The 19,853-nt window shown below is 33.8% G+C and overlaps 1 protein-coding gene across 1 annotated transcript in view; it reads left to right on the top strand.

Annotated features, from left to right (window-relative positions):
* The window catches only part of LOC128672557 (lachesin-like), a 57,973-nt gene that overhangs the window by 11,775 nt on the left and 26,345 nt on the right, over positions 1-19,853 (top strand). The window contains exon 2 of the mRNA XM_053749790.2: positions 10,854-11,115. Coding sequence (XP_053605765.1) covers positions 11,004-11,115 — 112 coding nt within the window. The 5' untranslated portion in view covers positions 10,854-11,003. The remainder of the gene's footprint in view (positions 1-10,853; positions 11,116-19,853) is intronic.

Here is a 19,853-nt window from a genome sequence, read left to right on the forward strand (position 1 = left end):
TTTGTTTTCTATTGGTAAATTCATGAGTCGAGATGTAAATGCGAAATGATAACACTCAATGAATGAGAACATTACACTACTTCTCTGTCGCCAGCAGACGACTTAGAACTCCATTTATTGTAATCAATTCAAAAGTTGATAAATCTACTCTTCAAAATTATTTAGTCCTTGGAAAATCAGACATAATTTTGGCTTTCGTAATTAATATAATCCGAGTTCTTCGTTTATAAACTGAGATTACCACTGGCAGCTTAGTGTAAGACGTGAACTCTGAACCCCTTTCGAGAAAGGGGAACTTGGAGAAGGGAGAGGGGGAGTCAACGCAACCCGCGTGACGCCGACAGATAAGCTAATTACTTATTGTGGTTTAGACCGGTTGTTGACGATTTTTGTAAGTCTAGACCAAATTAACCTAGATAAAATCTAGGTCATAAGAAAATATTATATAGAAAGGTATATTTTAGAGCGGCAAAATATTATGATTATCGTATACCTATCTCCTAATTGCGTCTATAACTTCAGCAGTATAGCAAATAAACCCCGATCCTTCCACATTTTTTAATCGGCGTAGCGTCGTCTAAATGGTTTGACAGATTCTCGTTCATTCTTTCATCAAAACTGAACCGTAGTTAACAGCACATCGTTACCCTGCGTGAACCTCTATGAAGTGGTAATTACGACGAGTTTACAATGAATATGGGTAGGCTGGTATGCTGTTGACTGTACATTGGCGTTGTCAAAATAACAACTTCCGAAGAGAAACTTGCAACGGAAAGTATAAAAAATGTCGGCATGATCGAGCTTTGATTGCGATCTAGCTGAAGTTTTTAGAGTAAGGGTAAATAGATACCAGTAAATACATGATTCATTTAATAATTTCTTCATATATAATGTAACAGTTACATCGATAGAATGTGCTACTGCGTAAGTTAGTCTGCCACAATATTTTTACGCTTTTTATGTTTATGTTGTAGTATAAAATAAATAAACGCTTTTATCTATCTATCGGCAAAACATGCTTTAGACTTGCCATAGTATGAATAAGTACACAAAACTCAAAGCTTTTATGTAGCATAGGTTCATCCTTTTGAGAATTTGGGCAAAAATGTCTCTTAGATCTTTACTAAAGTAATTGTGAATAATGCGAAGACGACGTCCACCACAATGGCTGCTATTAACCGGACAATTTAACTTTTTAATTACGAATTAAGAAACAGTGCAAAGGTTGGCTCCGTGGGATAAATCGCAAAAGGTTTTGTTACGGTTATAGCGGTAGTAACACTGCTTATAATTACAAGTTACGACTTGTCTCTAATTGCGGTAGTAAAATAAAAAGTAGGTATTTGATAAGAGTCGTGGACGCTTAATATTCAATTTTATTTTTAATCTATTTAAAAATAATATGTTCTACATTAATCTCTATGATATGAACTAAAATTCTGAAGTAGTTAAAACCGAATTTTAGTAACTTTTCCCAAATACTTTATATATCAAGCCTCCTAGAGATCCTTGTATTTTTCTTCCTTTTATATCCGTCGAGAAAATACCTGTTTCGAGACAAAACTTGCCCGGAGTTAAATCCAGACAGAAAGTCGGAACTCGGGGCAAACTCAAACAAAAACATGAGACCTTCGCTCAGACTCGAGTGGGAACTTAATATTTATTTGCACTACAACGTAGTGCAAACAAACTGGTTATTAATATAGGAGACGCGGTCTTGGCTTTGCGTTAATCGGAATTTGGGAATGAGCATAGACAATGTAAATATGACAATAGAACAGGCGCAGACTGGAGAACAGGCTCATATCAGTGGTGTGCCACCCGCGAGATAACCGAACGCGCCATCTTTGTCAGCATGTAAAATTATTAAGCTATGAAATGTCGTAATAGGGTTGTCTACAATAGAGAGGGCACAGATGAAAATATTTAGGTACATATGCCCATACAGACATCTGTGACAGAGCGTAGTTGCGTTAGAGTTTTGTATTACATTTCATTACTCGCTTCATATACATAATAATTTATTTAGCATTGCTGAGTAACGAATCATTGTAAAATGTTTAATAAAGTAGGCTGAGATCTGAAAAAAAATCGGACCAAAGAATTTGGCTATAGGTACATTTACTATGACGACTTGTTCATGTAGGCATAGGGCGGGTTGCACCGTCAACTTTGACGTTAAGTTTAACGTGCGCAGAAAAACATAAAGTACGTTTAAGTATATTTTGTCTAAAATGTTGAATGATGAACTTCGGACATCGGGCAGTCACAGTAAAGTACAGTTTGCTGAAAACACATAATACGAGTACAACTAATAATTATTATTAATAATAGAAGAAGTGAAAAATATAAGTGGTCCCACATAATGTATCAAGAAAAAACCGAAGTCGTTTAGGGTCACCGCAAAATTTTATTTTCCAGTCTTTTGTGTTTGTACCTTAATATCTACTTCATATCATTTTCATCGCAGTTCATCAGTCTCGTGGAGTTACAATCTATATCCTTCTACCTTCATAGTCAAAGCTTTTTTTCATGAAATATTCATCTGAGTAATCCTTCTGTATCAAGACATTTTATAGAAAGTAAGGCCGAGTTGTTTCTACGCCATGTGTTTGATACGATATAGTTCATTGGAATCCAAATTAATTAAGTTTGGCGTTATCAGTTGATTTAATTAATATTAAGGAAGTAGTGTATTGCAGACTTGGTTACATATTTAACTCCAGTTAATACGCATACATACATACCTATATCAGGTTATATCATTTTGAACAAATAAAAAGCAATTTTTCATTTTGTGTTTTTGTAAAAAAAAAAATCGTGACTTCTTTAAAATAAAATAAAAATGTCGTATGACATTGCTTATCATTAAATATTATTGTAACTTTGGTATTAAAATGTTATACTTTTCTGTCGGCACATTATCTAGAATGCTTTTCACGAATGTAGAATGTTACTTTTTCGCAATAAACGAATATCTGCTTTGAAATAGTTTTTATACACCAGAAATGGACCATAATCATAACAGTATTTTGTACATTTCTAGAGGAAACACTCTGGAATGTTGCAATATCGAAAAAATGTGTTATAAATATTTATAGGCTAAAATTAACTTCATCCGATCCTTGAACTGTGAAATAAAATCGATTTACTTTGTTATTACCTACCGTTTTAAATATTTTGAACGTATTAAAAACTCGCCAAACCCACTCGCAAAAATTGTTCGCAAAATTTTTCGTGCGAACATATTGAGGGGCATTAAATTGTTAAAAAGTTTTTAGCGAAAAGTTTTTAACTCGTCGACAGCTAATCGACCGCGGTGACATCTGACTCACTGTTAAAAATCTGTTAGAACAAAGCAACCGCAAAGTAAACACCATTCAATTTTATTACGGGCCTTCGGAAATCCCGGGGCGGCAATCCCGTAAATCTCTATTTGTCGCAAGTAAAACAGGTCACGGCGGAAGTCTATTACGCTCCCTAAATGCTGCCGAACTCCCAGGGAACGCTGTAATCCACTCGGAGCGGTGTCAAACGCAGCCCAGGGTTGTTTGTATTGTTTATTGTCGCGCCGGTCGTTCCTGAGCCAAAGACGGGGCATGTTTCAATTGATAGAGCCCAACGACAAAATATAGAATGTCGGTATACTCTTTATCTCTGTCTCTGCGTTTTCTCGATTTCTTTCTCGGTCGATGAGCGTCGGAGCTCGGCGGTGAAAACTTTAAATAGCAATGGTATTTCTTTAACTCAATTCACTCCAAATTTTCTGACAAATTACATAATTCTAAGAAATATTTAACAGACGTAACGTATCAGTACAACAAGCTAACCAAATTAATTGCAAATTCAACGTCAAAGTTGACTAGTACTATACGATGCACATTTTGACATATTACGACTTTCACGGCTCTGGTATAAAACAACAATACCATAAAAATAACGTAAATCGCTTATATTTCTGTTGTATTTGTTCTTCAAACAGCGACTGGTCCCAAGAGTGAACTATTATATTCCTGTCCACGAACGATACTTATCCTCACTTAATGTCCCGTACCTTTGTTACTTTGAAACTGGAATATCTTTGCAATTTTCACTGAAAACTACAGTTGAGCTTAGTGAAGGAAATAAGCGTGGATTACACGAGTCAATTTTGACGTTAACCTTAATCTGCACAGAACAATGCAAAGTACCTAGTCTAATAATAGTAATACTATTCCGCCAAAGTATTTGTTCCAAATCACCGAATACTAATTATTCACTAGAAGAAAGGCTGTGTGAGGAACATTTTGTCAAAAATACGACTCGGCTTGATGATGGTCGCTTTTGTGTTCGTTTACCATTAAAGGAAAATCCTTCTTGTTTAGGAAACTCTTACAATCGAGCATCTCAGTGCCTATATTCGTTAGAACGCAGATTCACGAAAAATCCCGATTTAAGCACAAAGTATCATCAGTTTATGACCGAATATGAAGCGTTGGGACATATGTCCTAATGCAATGATAGGACGGATGCCAAAATGGATCAGACTGAGTACTTTATACCGCATCAATAGTCTAATCGGCGACGGCGGTGGCGCGTAGGTAAAAATTTACACCAAAGTTGACTGATGCAACTGAGACTTCAGTGTTATAAGTACCTTGCGTTCTATTCTAACTACATTGAAATCCGAGGAGTATTTCGTGATTGATTAACATACTCAAAGTTTCGCATTTATATACCTATATGAATACAAAGAACGTGGTTTTATTTATATAATGCTTACTAATAAGTATTACCACTGCATGTAAAATTACATTAATGTTATTCAAATTTACATGCTCGATAGAGAAAATAGAATTGAAAGTTCAAATCATCCACATGGAATCAGATAACAAACTAATTAAATTCCAAAGCGCAAGCCAACTATTTAAAATTCATGCTCTGTAATGTGATTTCCATTTTTGTTTGCTTTTGCTCGGGGAAGTCCCGACGAGGCTTGTTATGACAGCTTATGTATATGCTATGGATTCATTTTGTTTTATAAAGTCTATAAGCAGTCATTTTGTTTCTGTTTTTTAGGTCCAATGAAGAGCAGCGTTATAAGTTTAACAACTTGCGCAATTCTGTTCTGACTGATAAAAAAAAAATCAATGGCAACTCCATTAAAATTGATAGTATTCATATTCATATTCATATTCATTTATTTCAAAAACAATATACATTGTGTGGAAATATTATTAAAAATACATTATTTACATTAAATACCGTTAATAATTACAAAAAAAAAAAAAAAAATAACATAAAATAATATTAAGGAATCACAAAAAATTATGTCAGGTAATCTTCTAATGAATAAAAGCATTTTTTTAATAGATATATTTTTAACATTTTACTAAAATTTTTGCTGTAAAGTAAATCTTTCAGTTCCATTGGGAGTTTATTAAAAAACCTAATTGCCTGGTAATGTGAGCTATGCTTTACCACCAACAGCTGTGGCACTATTTGTATTGGGAAAGTCTTTCTTCGAGTGCTTTCTCGTAAACACCTTTGTTCCTGGTTCTCATATTCATGCACATGTTTTGCAAAATGCGACAGTAAGACCAAAATGTACAGGCTAGGAACAGTCAAAATACCGAGATTAATAAAATATTCTCTACAAGAATCTTGTTGGTGTATTCGAGTTATTGTTCTAATGGCTCTTTTTTGCAGTATAAAAGCCTTTTGCAAATTATAATTATAACTACATCCCCACAAAAGTATGCTGTATCGTAATTTTGATTCTATCAATCCATAGTACACTAATTTAAGTTGCTCAGTATCTACCTCGTCCCTTAAACTTCTAAGCACGTAACACGCTGAACTTATTTTGGCTTCTATGTCTTTCAGTTCGTTTTTCCAATTAAGAAAGCAATCTATGTGCACGCCCAAAAATTTTACAATGTCAGCATTATTTAATTTTTGATTATTTAATTTAATGTCAATTGAGTCAATATTCCTTGAATTAGTCCTAAATAAGATTAGATTAGTTTTAGAGTTATTAATAATAAGATTGTTAGCGTTAAACCAGTCAATGAGTGTATTTAAAGTATTTTTAATTGTCAATATTAAATTTATTAAACTATCTGCTGATAATATTACATTTGTGTCATCTGCATATAATACCAATTTTATTGATTCTGGATCAGTTGCGCACGTAAAATTTACTAAGTCATTCATAAAAATTGTAAATAATATAGGACCCAAGATACTTCCTTGCGGTACTCCAGTTTTAACATTTACTAGTTTAGATTTATATACCTGTTCACAGTTTTGTTCATCCAGGTAAGTAATTTGAACAAACATTCGTCTATTTTGCAGATAAGATTTGAATATCTCTAAGGCTTTACCTCGAACACCGTAATGATGCAACTTCACTAAGAGTAACTCATGGCTAACGGTATCAAAGGCGGAACTTAGGTCTAGGAAAACCCCAGCTACCTTTCTTTTACTATTCATTGCACTGACAATATCATCAACGAAAGTATCTATTGCATCAATGGTTCCCACGCCTCTTTGATATCCGAATTGCCTCTGATGCAGAATTCTATTTGCTGTTAAATGTCGAACTAACCTAGTTTTTAAAACTTTTTCCAAAATTTTTGCCAAAACCGGTGATAGTGAAATAGCCCTATACATTCCAGGATCAAGCTTTGAACCTTTCTTGTGAATGGGAACGACTTTTGCCAGTTTGAGTTGGTCAGGAAAAATTCCTTCCCGTAGACATTTGTTGCAAAATTCACTCAGAGGTTCAGCCAGTATATCAATATTATCTTTTATCGCTGAGATGGGTACTTCATCATAGCCAGTAGATTTTTTATTGTCCATTTTTTTAACTATTATCGCTATTTCTTCTGGCGTAGTTGGATCTAGTATCATTTCTTGTTCCACGAATTCTACAGACCCCTGGAAAAATGTAATTGCCTCATTCATGTCTACTAAGTTTCTATTATCACCTAAATTAAATTGTTTAGAAAATATTTCTACAATTTCATCAGGGTCATTAATTATCTTACCATCCATTTTTAAAAGGAAATCTTGTCTGTTTTTATCGCTTTTGTTCCTGTGTTTATTTATTATTCTCCAAACATCCTTGGCAATATTTTTTGATTTTGCTATTTTTGCCTTTACAGCCAGTTTTTTAGCATTTCTAATGACTCTTTTATACACTGATAAATATTTGTTTCTGTAATTTGTGACAGATTCATTAGTATACCCTGATTTGCTAGTACATAAAAGTCTTTTCATTTTGCTAGATTGTTGTATGCCCTTTGTTACCCATTTAAGTTGCTTATGCCGTTTTAAAATTATTTGTATTTTTCTTTTTTTGAAACTAGTCTGAAAAGTGTCAGTGAAAACTTTTATTAAAGAATTTATACCCATAGAACGCCAATCTAAATTCAACAGTTTTTCGCGGAAAATGGCTTTATTTTTTAGACTGAAAATTCTACGCCTGACATACATTTTTTTCTCATCTTGTCTACTTTTGTTATCTGGTAGATTAGCGGTACATAGCAATGCAGCGTGACCATCCGCTAAACCATTATGATCAACGTCGCATCTACTAAAGCTTTCAATTGGCAAATTTGTTGCAATGTTATCAAGGCACGAGCTAATATTATTTCTTATAAATGTATTTACGTGTATCAAAGTCCTGAAATTGTAACACTTCAACAGATTTAAAAAATTATTCCCTTTTTCGGTATCAGTTAGAATGTCAATATTAAAGTCACCACATATTATACATTTTTTATTATAGAAGTGTTCCAAAAGTTGCTCGAGTCTAGTCATAAATTCGTCATATGTTTTTTTACCAGGAATTCGATAGCAACAGCAGATGTACACACCCAAGTCACTATCTCTTACACAGCAAATTTCAAAACTATCCACTTTATATAGCTTTTTAGCAATAGGTAATTCTTCCGTATTTCTATCCTTATAAGCTAATATGAGACTTCCCCCTCGTGTTTTATTTAATCTAACATTGTACGAGACTACCTTATAATTAGTTAGGCTTAATAGTTCAACAGATGCCGATGTAAGAAAATGCTCACTAATACATAAATAATGAAATCTACTGTTCAAGCTGTCCAAATATAACTCTAACTCATCTTTTTTGTTGCTAATGCCACAAAGATTTTGATGGAAAATATTTAATGTCACTATATTTTCATTGTTAGTCACGAAAAAAATCATTCTCTAAGAAATCGTCAGTTTGGGTACTAATACAGACACTTTGTTTTTTCGCATCTGCACATGTATTAGACATATTTTTAATATCTGACATATTAGACACCATGGAGCCCTCTAATGACTGTAAATGTTTACTTAGTGATGTGACTTGGGAAGTATTTACAAAGGTTTTACGTCGTATCTGTGTTACATAATTTATATAATTATTTTTGTAGGTTACACTTAAAATCTCTCTTAAAATTTGTCTACAAACATTCAATTTGCTTACATGTCCAGTGTCATATTCATTGTTTAGAGCAATATACCTAGTATAATTAAAATAACTACAGATAAATTTTAGGACATTATTCAATTTTTTTACATTTAAAAACTTATTTCTAGGAATATCACCTATTAAAATATTTGTATGTCTAATTTTTTGCATCGTACAATAAAAGAAAGATTGTAGTTTTATCAGATTTCTCCTCTCTCTATCAGAAGTCCAAAGTCCAAGTTATATTTTGAAATAAAAAGCGGTTGTTAATAATCGATCTTTTGGATTTTAAGCACTATACGTAACTATTTCAAATATTTTGTCACTGTTTCTTTCAAATAATGTTTTTGCACTGATTGTTCAATAGTAACTTGGTTAATTAAAATAGTATTAGCACTGTTTATCCCTCAAATATATGTCACTATGTTATCTTCTTTTAATTTTCTTATCACAACACTGTCATAGGAGATAACACTCGTTCAGGATATTTGAATATAAAACTTCAATTATTTAAATTTATTTAACTTATTTACACTGTATTACTATTTATTTATAATATTATACACAGAGCTCAATGGTTACGTGCAGGTGGCGCCACCGCAAATAGTGCTAGTGCCTAGCTAATAACGGTAAAAATATTGTTTTTGAAGATATTTGACTCTTTTATATTAAAAATGTAATGTGTGATTTTATTTGGATTTCGGATTTCAAGTATGATGTATGTTTGACGATTTCTCCATGACATCGCTAAGATGCAACATTTTAATTGAAAAAATAATAATATTATTTAACTATTCTATTTTTAAAATTTAAATATACCTAAGTCTAACAATAAAAAGTACGCACGTGGAAGACTTCGATGCTCGTTGCATTAGAGACGTAATAAATCATTCTTACAAAGCAAATTTATTATTTTAAATAGATGACAGAAGTAAATATTCAGTTATTATCTCTGGAGTCAGCTGTCAGTGATAAACCTCAAGCAATTTTCGATATCATTAAGTTAAATGATCCCGTCGGTCGCGAGCATGCCAACTGAATAAAAAGTAGATTACATGCAAATCATGTCTTTGAATACGTTATGAGCGAGCGTTTACACTACAACGCTTTTTGTGATAGAATGTAGACAAATGCTTGTGAAGATGTAGTTTCAAATTATTTTACTTGCGCCGTTTACACAGGGTGCATATTGCGTCATATTTTCGACATGTACATAATCTTTATATAATAACATGAGTTTATTTCATGGTCAATTTTGTAAATAATGTCAGCAGCTACTACGCCAAACCTAAATAAAACCTATATAGTTTCATAATTTTAACAGCTACTAAAAATGTATGGTAGATGTGCAGATACTCCTGTGTTTTTTATTCTTTTCTAGATTGTTGTTTTGTAATGTTTTCTTTTACTATGTGAACAGCACCGAAATCATTCTTCGGATGTTAATGAACAAAAAGCGCCAAAGAGAGACCGAATGGAACAAAACACTTGAAACAGTATCGCGACAGAGCGGCAATCATTTCTGTTTTATCAGAGTTTGTGCACGCGCGGCCGCGGAAACTGGTGTAATAAAAAACTACCGCATACAGACAGACATATCTATATGAATGCTATAAGAGTCGAAGCATATTGTAAGGGCCAATTCAGACTATCAAGCATGCTCTCGGTCTAGTAAAAATATTTTTACAGTCTAATTTACTGAATATTGAAATGTGAAATGTTTCTAATTTTTTGATTTTACTGTCTCATCTATAGTGAGGAGTGAGGATCGTGCCAAGAACTGTGCCACTGGCAGCAAATAGTGCCATATGAAAAGTACCTCGTGCAATACAATCTCTTTTCGAACATTTAGTAAATGAATCCATTTTTAATCTGTCCAACATTCCGTGAAGTTGGGGTTTTTTTTATCTGTGAACAATATTTGATCCTGGCAAAAATAGTATCGATAGTGTGGATCCGTCCTAAAGGCTACGGCACACGGATCCACAGTTACACATGTCAGGCTGCAGATATATTATGCAGTTGCATGTTACGAGATCTTTTCTGAAGTTCCGGACAGGCTTCCTTTTGTTGCTTGTTAACTTGATCTGAAATCCCTTGAGACGGTAAGGTGAAAATCATACGTATTTCCCGAGCGGAATATTTTTAGCATAATATTTTGTAATGCCTTAACGTAGGTAAAATAACTGTTCGAACACAACTTAAAAACGCAGTCTAATCACGTTGCATTTTTAAATTGAGCTTCATATTTTTGAGCCATCGATAAAATACTCCATGATTGGATTCGATAACCGCACTTCGATAAAAAATTGCACGATTTTTTATTCTCAGCCACAAAAATGCATGCAAATACATTCAATTTTTATACTCATGATCTACATCTTTGTTTCAGATTCGTGGAAAGAATAAATAATGACAATAAATGAGACATAAATTATGTAGATCTTTTAAATACACTTAGTAGAACGAAGACAATAAATAGATTGTAATATTATATGCAAAAGAGAGGGATGTGAGATGCTTTTGGAGACTGCAGTGCTAGATGTGTTTTGAGGAGATGTCGGGGGAAACCACGAGGCGTTACAGAGCCGGGTCCATGGAAACCGGGGGGCTGCCACTTGTATCTACCTTCGCACTCCTCACTATTGTAGCAGGTAAGTTATTTTAAACTACCAAGCAGACAAATAAGCATGCGGTCTATACTAAGGATAGTCACCGCAGCCTATGGACCGTAACTCCTAGGGTGTCTCAAGCGCGTAGCGCACTTCGTGTCTTAGTGTTATGGAAGTTTGGAATAAGTACATAATGTTAATTCGTCATTAAACATTAATTTGAAAGCCCAAATTAAAGTCCAAATTTTCTTCGTTAATCAAGCTGGACTTGAACAAGTTTCACGTTTCTTTTTTGTATTGCATATGTTAAATTTTACACTCAGCTATTTTTTTTATTCATTTCGTAGAGAATAACTAGACGAGTCTCTTTTATAAGCATTTGCTTTAGAATCATAAGCAAGGCAAAATACGAAAGGTTTAATTTTCTATCTAGCTTGACAGCAGTTTCGGGTATTAATTTTCCCGCTGTATAAACTGAGCGAAAATCCTTAAAATGTCGCCCAAACCTCTTTCACTCGCTAATATCAACATCCTCTTGCTATATTTCGGTGGTGAAAGGATGCTTTTGTGCTTTGTTGACACTGTCTAATGGTCAGCATACCTATATAACAGTTGTATGAAGAGTTGGTTTTCACCGAAAATCTCCAACACTTGAGGATATTTTTAATCCCCGTCGTAAAAAGAGGCAATTCGATAAAAATGAAAATTTTAAGTGAATACAACGAAAGGCTATCTAGATATACCTACGTAAGAATTATGTTCCCATTTTCGTAAGTAACTTGCGACTAAATGGCTCTATATCTTTATCTATAAACCAAAGATCTACTTATAAAGCTCGCATATAACTTATAGAAATCAATAATTAAGAAAGTTAACTCAGTGAACAATTAAAAGAAACGGTAACAGTTGCAAGCGTTTTCAATTAAAGTTGGAATCCGTTAAGGCTTGTGTGGGTTCTTTACGTCGAGCTCCGTGAAATCGGAATCTGGGGCGCATTGCTAAACTGCAGCGAGTTCTTAGCTGAGCGATTAAACGCTGCAGGATGCGGTGCGACGTTGTGCGAATTAATGATTACCGCAACAAATAAATCCTCTTTTTCTTTTATCTGGGCGTATTTCCATGCTTCGCTTTTCTATTTTTTATTATTCACTCCACACGGATCATTGAGATCCTTAATTATCAGATCTTTTGAATGCATGTCAAGCTGGCATAGCTGGCATATGATACTTTCTGTCAGTATCATATGCCAGCTATGCCAGCTTGACATGCATTCAAAAGATATGAGACCGAACAATATTTCCAGAAATTTCTTTCCATAATTTGCCTTAGACACATGTCTTAGACACAAACCCCTGATATGACAGGACGGCTACATAGCCGTCCTGTCATATCAGGGGTTTGTTAACAAATAAGTATATCCATGAATTTAATATTAACGCATTGCGTTACCTTGTCGCGTTAGTCACTTACTTAGGACGCCGGTTTAGTGCAGGGGTAGTGCAACAATTCTCTGCTCCCCGATTTAGTTTTAACTACGGCCAAAGGAAACTACTAGCAAGTCACGACAACTCAAACTATGTAAATATACTCAAGTTTCGCCCTTCGTGTTTAAGTTCGCAACGGCTCGAAGCTATAAAGTGACGATATTTTGTAAGACAATGTTGGTTGACATGTAAGACGTTATGTCTCTAGCTTGTGCAAGTCAGAATTTACGTACTATTGTTAACGAACCCTGAAATTTTATTGAAAGAATTTTAACTATAACCATAAAAACATCTTGGAAATTGTTCTTGAGAATAAAACGTACTTATTGTATTTTCAATAAACAAACGTTGCTAAGAAAATAAATATAAATTAGATTGAAATGTTTAATCTATTACTTGTTTGTTGTTATGATGTTTATTGTATAACTTTGTAAATATTGTTGCCGACCTAAATGCAGGAAAAAAATGATCATCAAATAAAACAAAATTATAGGGAGCAATGACTGAATTGCTAATTCGAGTATTAAATAAATGATGAAATAAAAAAGTTCCCAATACCAATAGCTGAGTACTTAGTTAAACCCGATGCGTTCACAGCCAACAGCATAACTTGAAAGCAGAAATGCAATTACAGAGAAACTGTTTTCACAAGTACAGACAATCTGTATTGTTTTGTATGTTATGCTATGAGATTGTAATTTTAGTTAATTTTTAGTCCAAATCAAGATTGATCGCATGACTTTTAGAAACTCTTGGATCATTATAAAGTTTATGGTCTGTTCACTGACAAAAAGAAAAAGAATTTGTGAAGAAAAAAGTTTAAACTTAAAATCCATGTATCCTGCAGCAAATAAGTGGATAATTCTTACAATGTTTCGAATAATTACTTCTAATACTAATTAATACCATTTTCACTTTTATCGAGTGTGTTATTGCTAACATTTAATATAGAAATCACTAATGCCACTAATGACTAACAAAAATCAATCCAAACAGTAAATTCCAATAAACCAACAGACAGACAACAGCTAATGATCACTAATTGTATGGAAATTAGTCACGTCCGTGAGTTGAATATAACGCAACCCGAAAAGCAATTACAGATGTCGATGAGCGTGAAATACTCAATAATTGGAACGCATAATCTGATGAATATTTGGACGATGAAATTCGTGAAAACGATACGTTTTGATTAAAACTTATTCATGACTGTGAAGTCCGATGCAGCGTACATCGACCAGTACATAGCTTATTCAAAGGCTTTGGAAATTCACCCCTATTACAACCAAATAGAAGTCCATACTAGATGACTTGATATTCAAACTGTACTTACGTAATATTGAACGATTTTAGCGTTTACTTTGCTGCAGAAGATACATATTGCGCGCTGAATTTTGAGTGGTCTACGTCTTTTGAGAGTGCCGTATTAGATTAAGTATTTTTAAATCACAATTTAGATTTATTTTACTTTTTAGCTTACTGTGTAATTTGGTAGCTATACTAAGTGCATTCAGTCATGTCAATCTATCAAAGTGGCCCGGTTCTGGCAAGATAAGTCTCCGATATAGCGTTTGTAGATTTGCCATCAACAAGCAACGAAGAAGTCATGTCAACTTATTTTATATGGTAGAACGTGCGAATTAACTTCCTTTTATATGGTTCAAGTCTATAGACTTGAACCATATATAACTAGAATCTTATGTGTCAGACGAGTAGATTCCTATGTAGAAGTTCTACCTAACTTCCACAAAATATAATTTTAATATTTCAAATAAAAATTTATTTTCATTATAAACACATAGCATGAATTTCCTAGTCCCAATGTGCAGAATTGCTTTTCATACTCTCAACATAACTCAGAAAAAACATGAAAGAAAAAATGTTTCTCATTCCGAAACATTCGGTACGGAAAGTTGTTTACAAACGGAGGAAAGCCGAGTCAGTATAAAGTTTTTTTATGCACTTGGGTTAACATCAGTTTAATATTAAATATTCTTTGTATAATATAATATACTAGCTTTGCCCGCGGCTTCACCCGCATTTATTTCGTTCGTACGCGCTCATTACTTTTTTGTCAATATCTCTGGTTCTACGCAACGTATCGCGATGGAACTTATATGATTATAAGGTAGACTATCTGCTATATAATTGTAAAAATCGCATCAAATTCCATCTAGTAATTTTTGCGTGATGTGTGAACAAATATACAGACAAATAGATAAAAAATAAATTGGTTTTGGCTTCCATTAGTCCCAAAAAGGGACCGCTTAAATATTTTTCTGTGATATCTTCTAGTTATAGACAAAGCCCATTTACAGTTTTGTTATACGTATAGAACAGAATATAAAATAGATGTAGATTTCTAGTTGGAAGTTGAACGGGGCTGGCAAAGTTCGTCGCGGACTACTGGTCTCGAGTTATTAATTTTCATTTGACGCGGATGAAGGCTTATACGAATAGCTATGAATATCTTTAATATCTTTGTGACTAGAAGGCGCTTTGTGTCCGTGCACATCCGTATTATTATGTTCTCTTTGCTAACGGGAGGTATAATGATGCAGTTTCGATTAAAAATATTCTATACTATCTGTGGCCTGCAGCTGCGCCCATAGTAAATCCGTAAAATTATATTTATTCCAAATTGCAATTTCATCGAGACGGCGGTTTATCTATCGAGATTCCAATTAAATAGGTGGTATTCTATGTCTCTGTCGATTCTGTAATAACTAGGAGAAATCGATCGACGCGAATTCTACTGGACAGATAGTTGGTAGAAATTGGTACACGAGTAGAATATAATCTGGAATAACACATAGAGTATTTTTTATCCAGAAATCCTCACGGGAACAAAGCCCCGGAGCGCAGCCAGTATATAATATAGGGAAACACATTTAATTGTATTAAAAGTATATAAAAACGATGTAAAACAAAAACAGGTCAGTAAGACAATCGGGTCCCACGGCATTATTAATTTTCATTTGACACAGTCGGCTGCGACGCGTTCGCGCGGAGCGTGACAAAAGCCAAGTGGATTTAAAGGAATTGCACACTGTATATCTTGATTTTCATTGTAAACAAGCTCGCGTTCACTGGTATTTTCACCTGGGAATGTTGGTTTTAGAGATTTTTGACATATTCCATAAAAGAATTAATGGTTATATACATAACTGGAAGACAATGTTTTTAGTATTAAGTTTGTCATTTGTTTAGAAGTATGTTTTTACTTGGATCAATAAAGTTTAATAAATAGATAATATCATAATCTGAATACATTTATACGAAATGGATATTGCGGCACGAGACTTGTTGTCTTTCGTCTTTAAGTGGTACGTGCGTACGCGAAAGATTTTATTTACGACATCAAGAGAATTCGAGTATACTTTGATTGATAAGAGTCAATCAAACACAACAACGACATTTTTTTTTAATTACTGTAAAAATAATGTATTACTTATCTCAATTGACATTTTCATTGCATTTTAATAAGAACAAGCCTTACGATTAATTTGAATTTTCAATTCTTTAAAAATATATTTCTGGCCAGAATTTGAATTTTCAGTTCTTAAAAAAAACACATCTTTCTAGCCAGTATATAGCCTCCATTACTAGCATGCAAGCAGCAGCGTGACAAAGGCATCTGTCGGATTTAAGGGCTCGTATACACGGAACGTAATATCGGCAGCGAGCTGACGCCGAAATCGAAGCCGAATGTGACAATACGTGCGGAGAATTACATTTTTTGGTACACTACCATTCCATTGTGAAATTTCTGGGATTGGAGTCTATAGGATATTAAGGCTCAGTATGAAAAAATCTTTTTTTTTGGTTCTATGTCTGGAAATGTTTTCCTATGAATACACAAATTTTCTTTAAACATATTTCTAATTTTTAAGTAATTTAACGAATACTTACTCTTCTAATCTATACAACCAATAGAGTTGCATTCGGAAAATAAATAAGAAATTTTGGATTATACTCTTTAGTAATAAGGCCGCTTATTCAGATTTACTTCATTCAACGTCAGAGGCTTGCCTTGTTGCCTCAGTTCTCGTATGTATCGGTCAACGTAGCTTCGTCTTGGAGCTTTGTGCTATACGAACTTACAAACGTGACGAAGCTTCCCGGAAGCAGCCACTTCTGCTGGTAGAAGTTATTTGATAGTAATAATTATTAGAACAGATAATAAGAATCTTTTGTTTGTATACTTTATTCTATTTAATAGCATAAGTTACCTTTCCCTCTTTATCATGCTCAAAAAATGCGATTTTTTTTCTTAGAAGAATTACCACATTTAATAAAAAAACAATACAAAACAAATAAAATAGTGGCCTCACGTAACGATATCCGTTTATTCACAATGTGTGTACAATGTCCACTGCTTTAGGATAAATATAGTTGTGAACATAAATATCGAGAATCCGTGAATCCGGCTTAGGTCGTATGGATGGTAAACACTATGCATGGGAAGGAATCGTTTCAAAGTTATCCGTTTACATTGAATAAATAAACAGAGCTCGAGAGCTTCAATGTGAATTTACTTTCCAATTCTAAAGGCTTACTCTCGTCAGTTTTTTGTATTGGATATCGCAAATATATTGAGAAAACATTGTTTGAGAAAACTTTGATAATTTGCTGTAGCATACCGAACAACTAGTCAGTGAAAAATAGTGGATCAGATATACATTATCATAAATTTGACGTGTCAATTCAGCAATATTTTCTCAACTAACATTACGGTACAACAAATTAAAAGTTTATTCAACGTAGATATTTGAAATTAAATCATGACAATGTAACAAAATTATGTACTTTCAAATAAAATATAACCTAACAATGAATAAAATTTTGTAGGAAATGCCTAACAAAACATTTGACATGTCGTTTCATTAAAGGCGATATTTGCGGGAACCTATAAAACGGTTGTCCAATTGCCCGGTGCAAACGTGAATTAAGAGATGCGGGCCTGACCAATATCCGAAAGTACTTGCGTTAATATCGCATTACGAAAAAGAATGACTTTTAATTAAAACGCGATTTTTGCCAGTTCGAGGAAAATATATTGTTTTATCTGTATTTTATCGAACATGAATAAAAGGCGTGAGATATTTTTATCAAAAGATTTGTTTCAATACATATCTTGCTATTTATAGGAAAACAGAGGCAGTTAAATAATTTGTATTCTTATTGATTACTCTTATAAATATAAAATTCAGTATTGTAATACTTTGACGACCTCGGTGGCGCAGTGGTAAAGTTCTTGCCACTGGACCAAGAGGTCCCGGGTTCGATCCCCGGCCGGGTCATGTAGGAAAATGATCTTTTTCTGATTGGCCCGGGTCTTGGATGTTTATCTATATATGTATTTGTTATAAAATATATTATCGTTGAGTTAGTATCCCATAACACAAGTCTCGAACTTCTTTGGGGCTGGCTCAATCTGTGTGATTTGTCCTAATATATTTATTTATTTACTAACTACTGTTATTGAGTAAGCCTCAAAGCAAGTTCGAGACGATGCTAACACAATGATACTATTATTTTATGACATATACTAACAAAGACCCAGGTCAATCTGAAAAAAAAACTATTTTAACTGTAGTTTAATCTAAGTATTCAACCCGGGATCTCCAGTGTAGCAGTCCGGCATTATGACCATCTATACACAGATGTCATCCATCGGTTTGGCTGTTGTTTAAAATATAGAAGTAAGTATAGAAACGGAGCCTTAAACATCACAAAACAAAACAAAGCAAATAGTATAAATTCAATTTGTATGCTATAATTCTGGCAACAAGTAGATAGAATATACTTCACACAATACTTATTCCCATTGGTAAAACCACTGGCACTCAAGTTTATAGACTCAGGCAATATTTCCTAGAAAATGGAAACGTGACGTTAAGCTCTATATGCGATTACAGCGTTCGAGAGACGGCCCTACTATACGACTGAGGCTGCTTTTATTATTTTTTACATTCTGAGATGCGGTTTTATTATTCCCATTCTGTAATCTTCGCCTAATGTCATCTTTAGGGGATATATTGGGAAAGCTTGATGGCGGCTTTTTCTTAGCGTAACTCGACTAAAAAAACCGAACACAGAACTATTTATAGCGACAAGTTTAAATGTGATACTTATACCAAATAACCGAAGCGTTTGTGTTATTAGGAAATGAGATAAATTCAAAGAAATCGGAGTTCTTTTTTCCGTGACATTTCATGTAGATATTTTTTTGAATTAATGGTATTTGGAAAACGAATATTGTACATGTGCCTGTGGTTTTCCAAACCGCATATGAAAACTCGTGAAATATTTTTGCAAAGAACGAAATTAATTTAGTTAAAATTAATATAAAAATGTGAAAATGAATCGTACCATTACAAATTGGTCAATAGATTCATCACGTGCGGAATTTGAGGTCGTTGAAAATGTGAAAAATTTATTTAATCCGAGCTGCGCATTAGGCGAATTGGACGAAAATATTCGCCGTTCCGAAATCCCGCACACCATTAATCGTTTTGATGTCACAGTATGGGACATTTAGTGTGACCCTTTTTATGCGGAGACCTCCCGATTTAGTCATTTCTCGTTGTTTCCTAGACTTTGCCCCCGTTTGGAAATATGGTAATATTCCCGTTGTCTATCAGTTGTGGGTACCCAAAAATAATTTTCTCGTTTACTGCTTTTGGAACAGTTAACATGATTTATAAATGCAATTGTTAATTTTTGAACCCCAGTTTAAACATTTTGGTACCTATTTACATTTATAATATCAATAATTGTGAACGAAGCAGAAATCATCAATAACTTGAAAGGACAGAACCTAGGGTCCAATGGGAACAGACTGCCGATTTACGTCCCTAATCGCCGAATGCCGAACCGAATCGCTGTTGATCGGCTGGCCGCATCGGAAGGCAGATACTAATCGCCGTTCATTGTGGACGACTGTACAAATGATGCTTTAGAACATAATCGTTTGTGTAGTTAATCTTGGATGTAAGCGTCGTTGGTTATCGGTTCCCTTTTATTTTTATTTAAAGTTTCTATTTTGTGTTAATAAAACGACAAGTTTTTCATCGAAATTTGTTTAGATAGGGCCTGTAAAAAACAAAATTACAGTTTGCGTTACAATTATTTTAAAAACATATACCCCAAAAAAACTACTATACAAAAATATAAACGATCATTGCTAGGTGTAAATTTTTATCATGTATGCGTGTGTACATACATAATATACAAAGAAAGGTTACATACACAATAAACTCAACTGAAATTGCCCTTTCCGTGATTAAAAGC

This window comes from Plodia interpunctella, chromosome 9, assembly GCF_027563975.2.
Source record: "Plodia interpunctella isolate USDA-ARS_2022_Savannah chromosome 9, ilPloInte3.2, whole genome shotgun sequence".
Lineage (NCBI taxonomy): Eukaryota > Metazoa > Arthropoda > Insecta > Lepidoptera > Pyralidae > Plodia > Plodia interpunctella.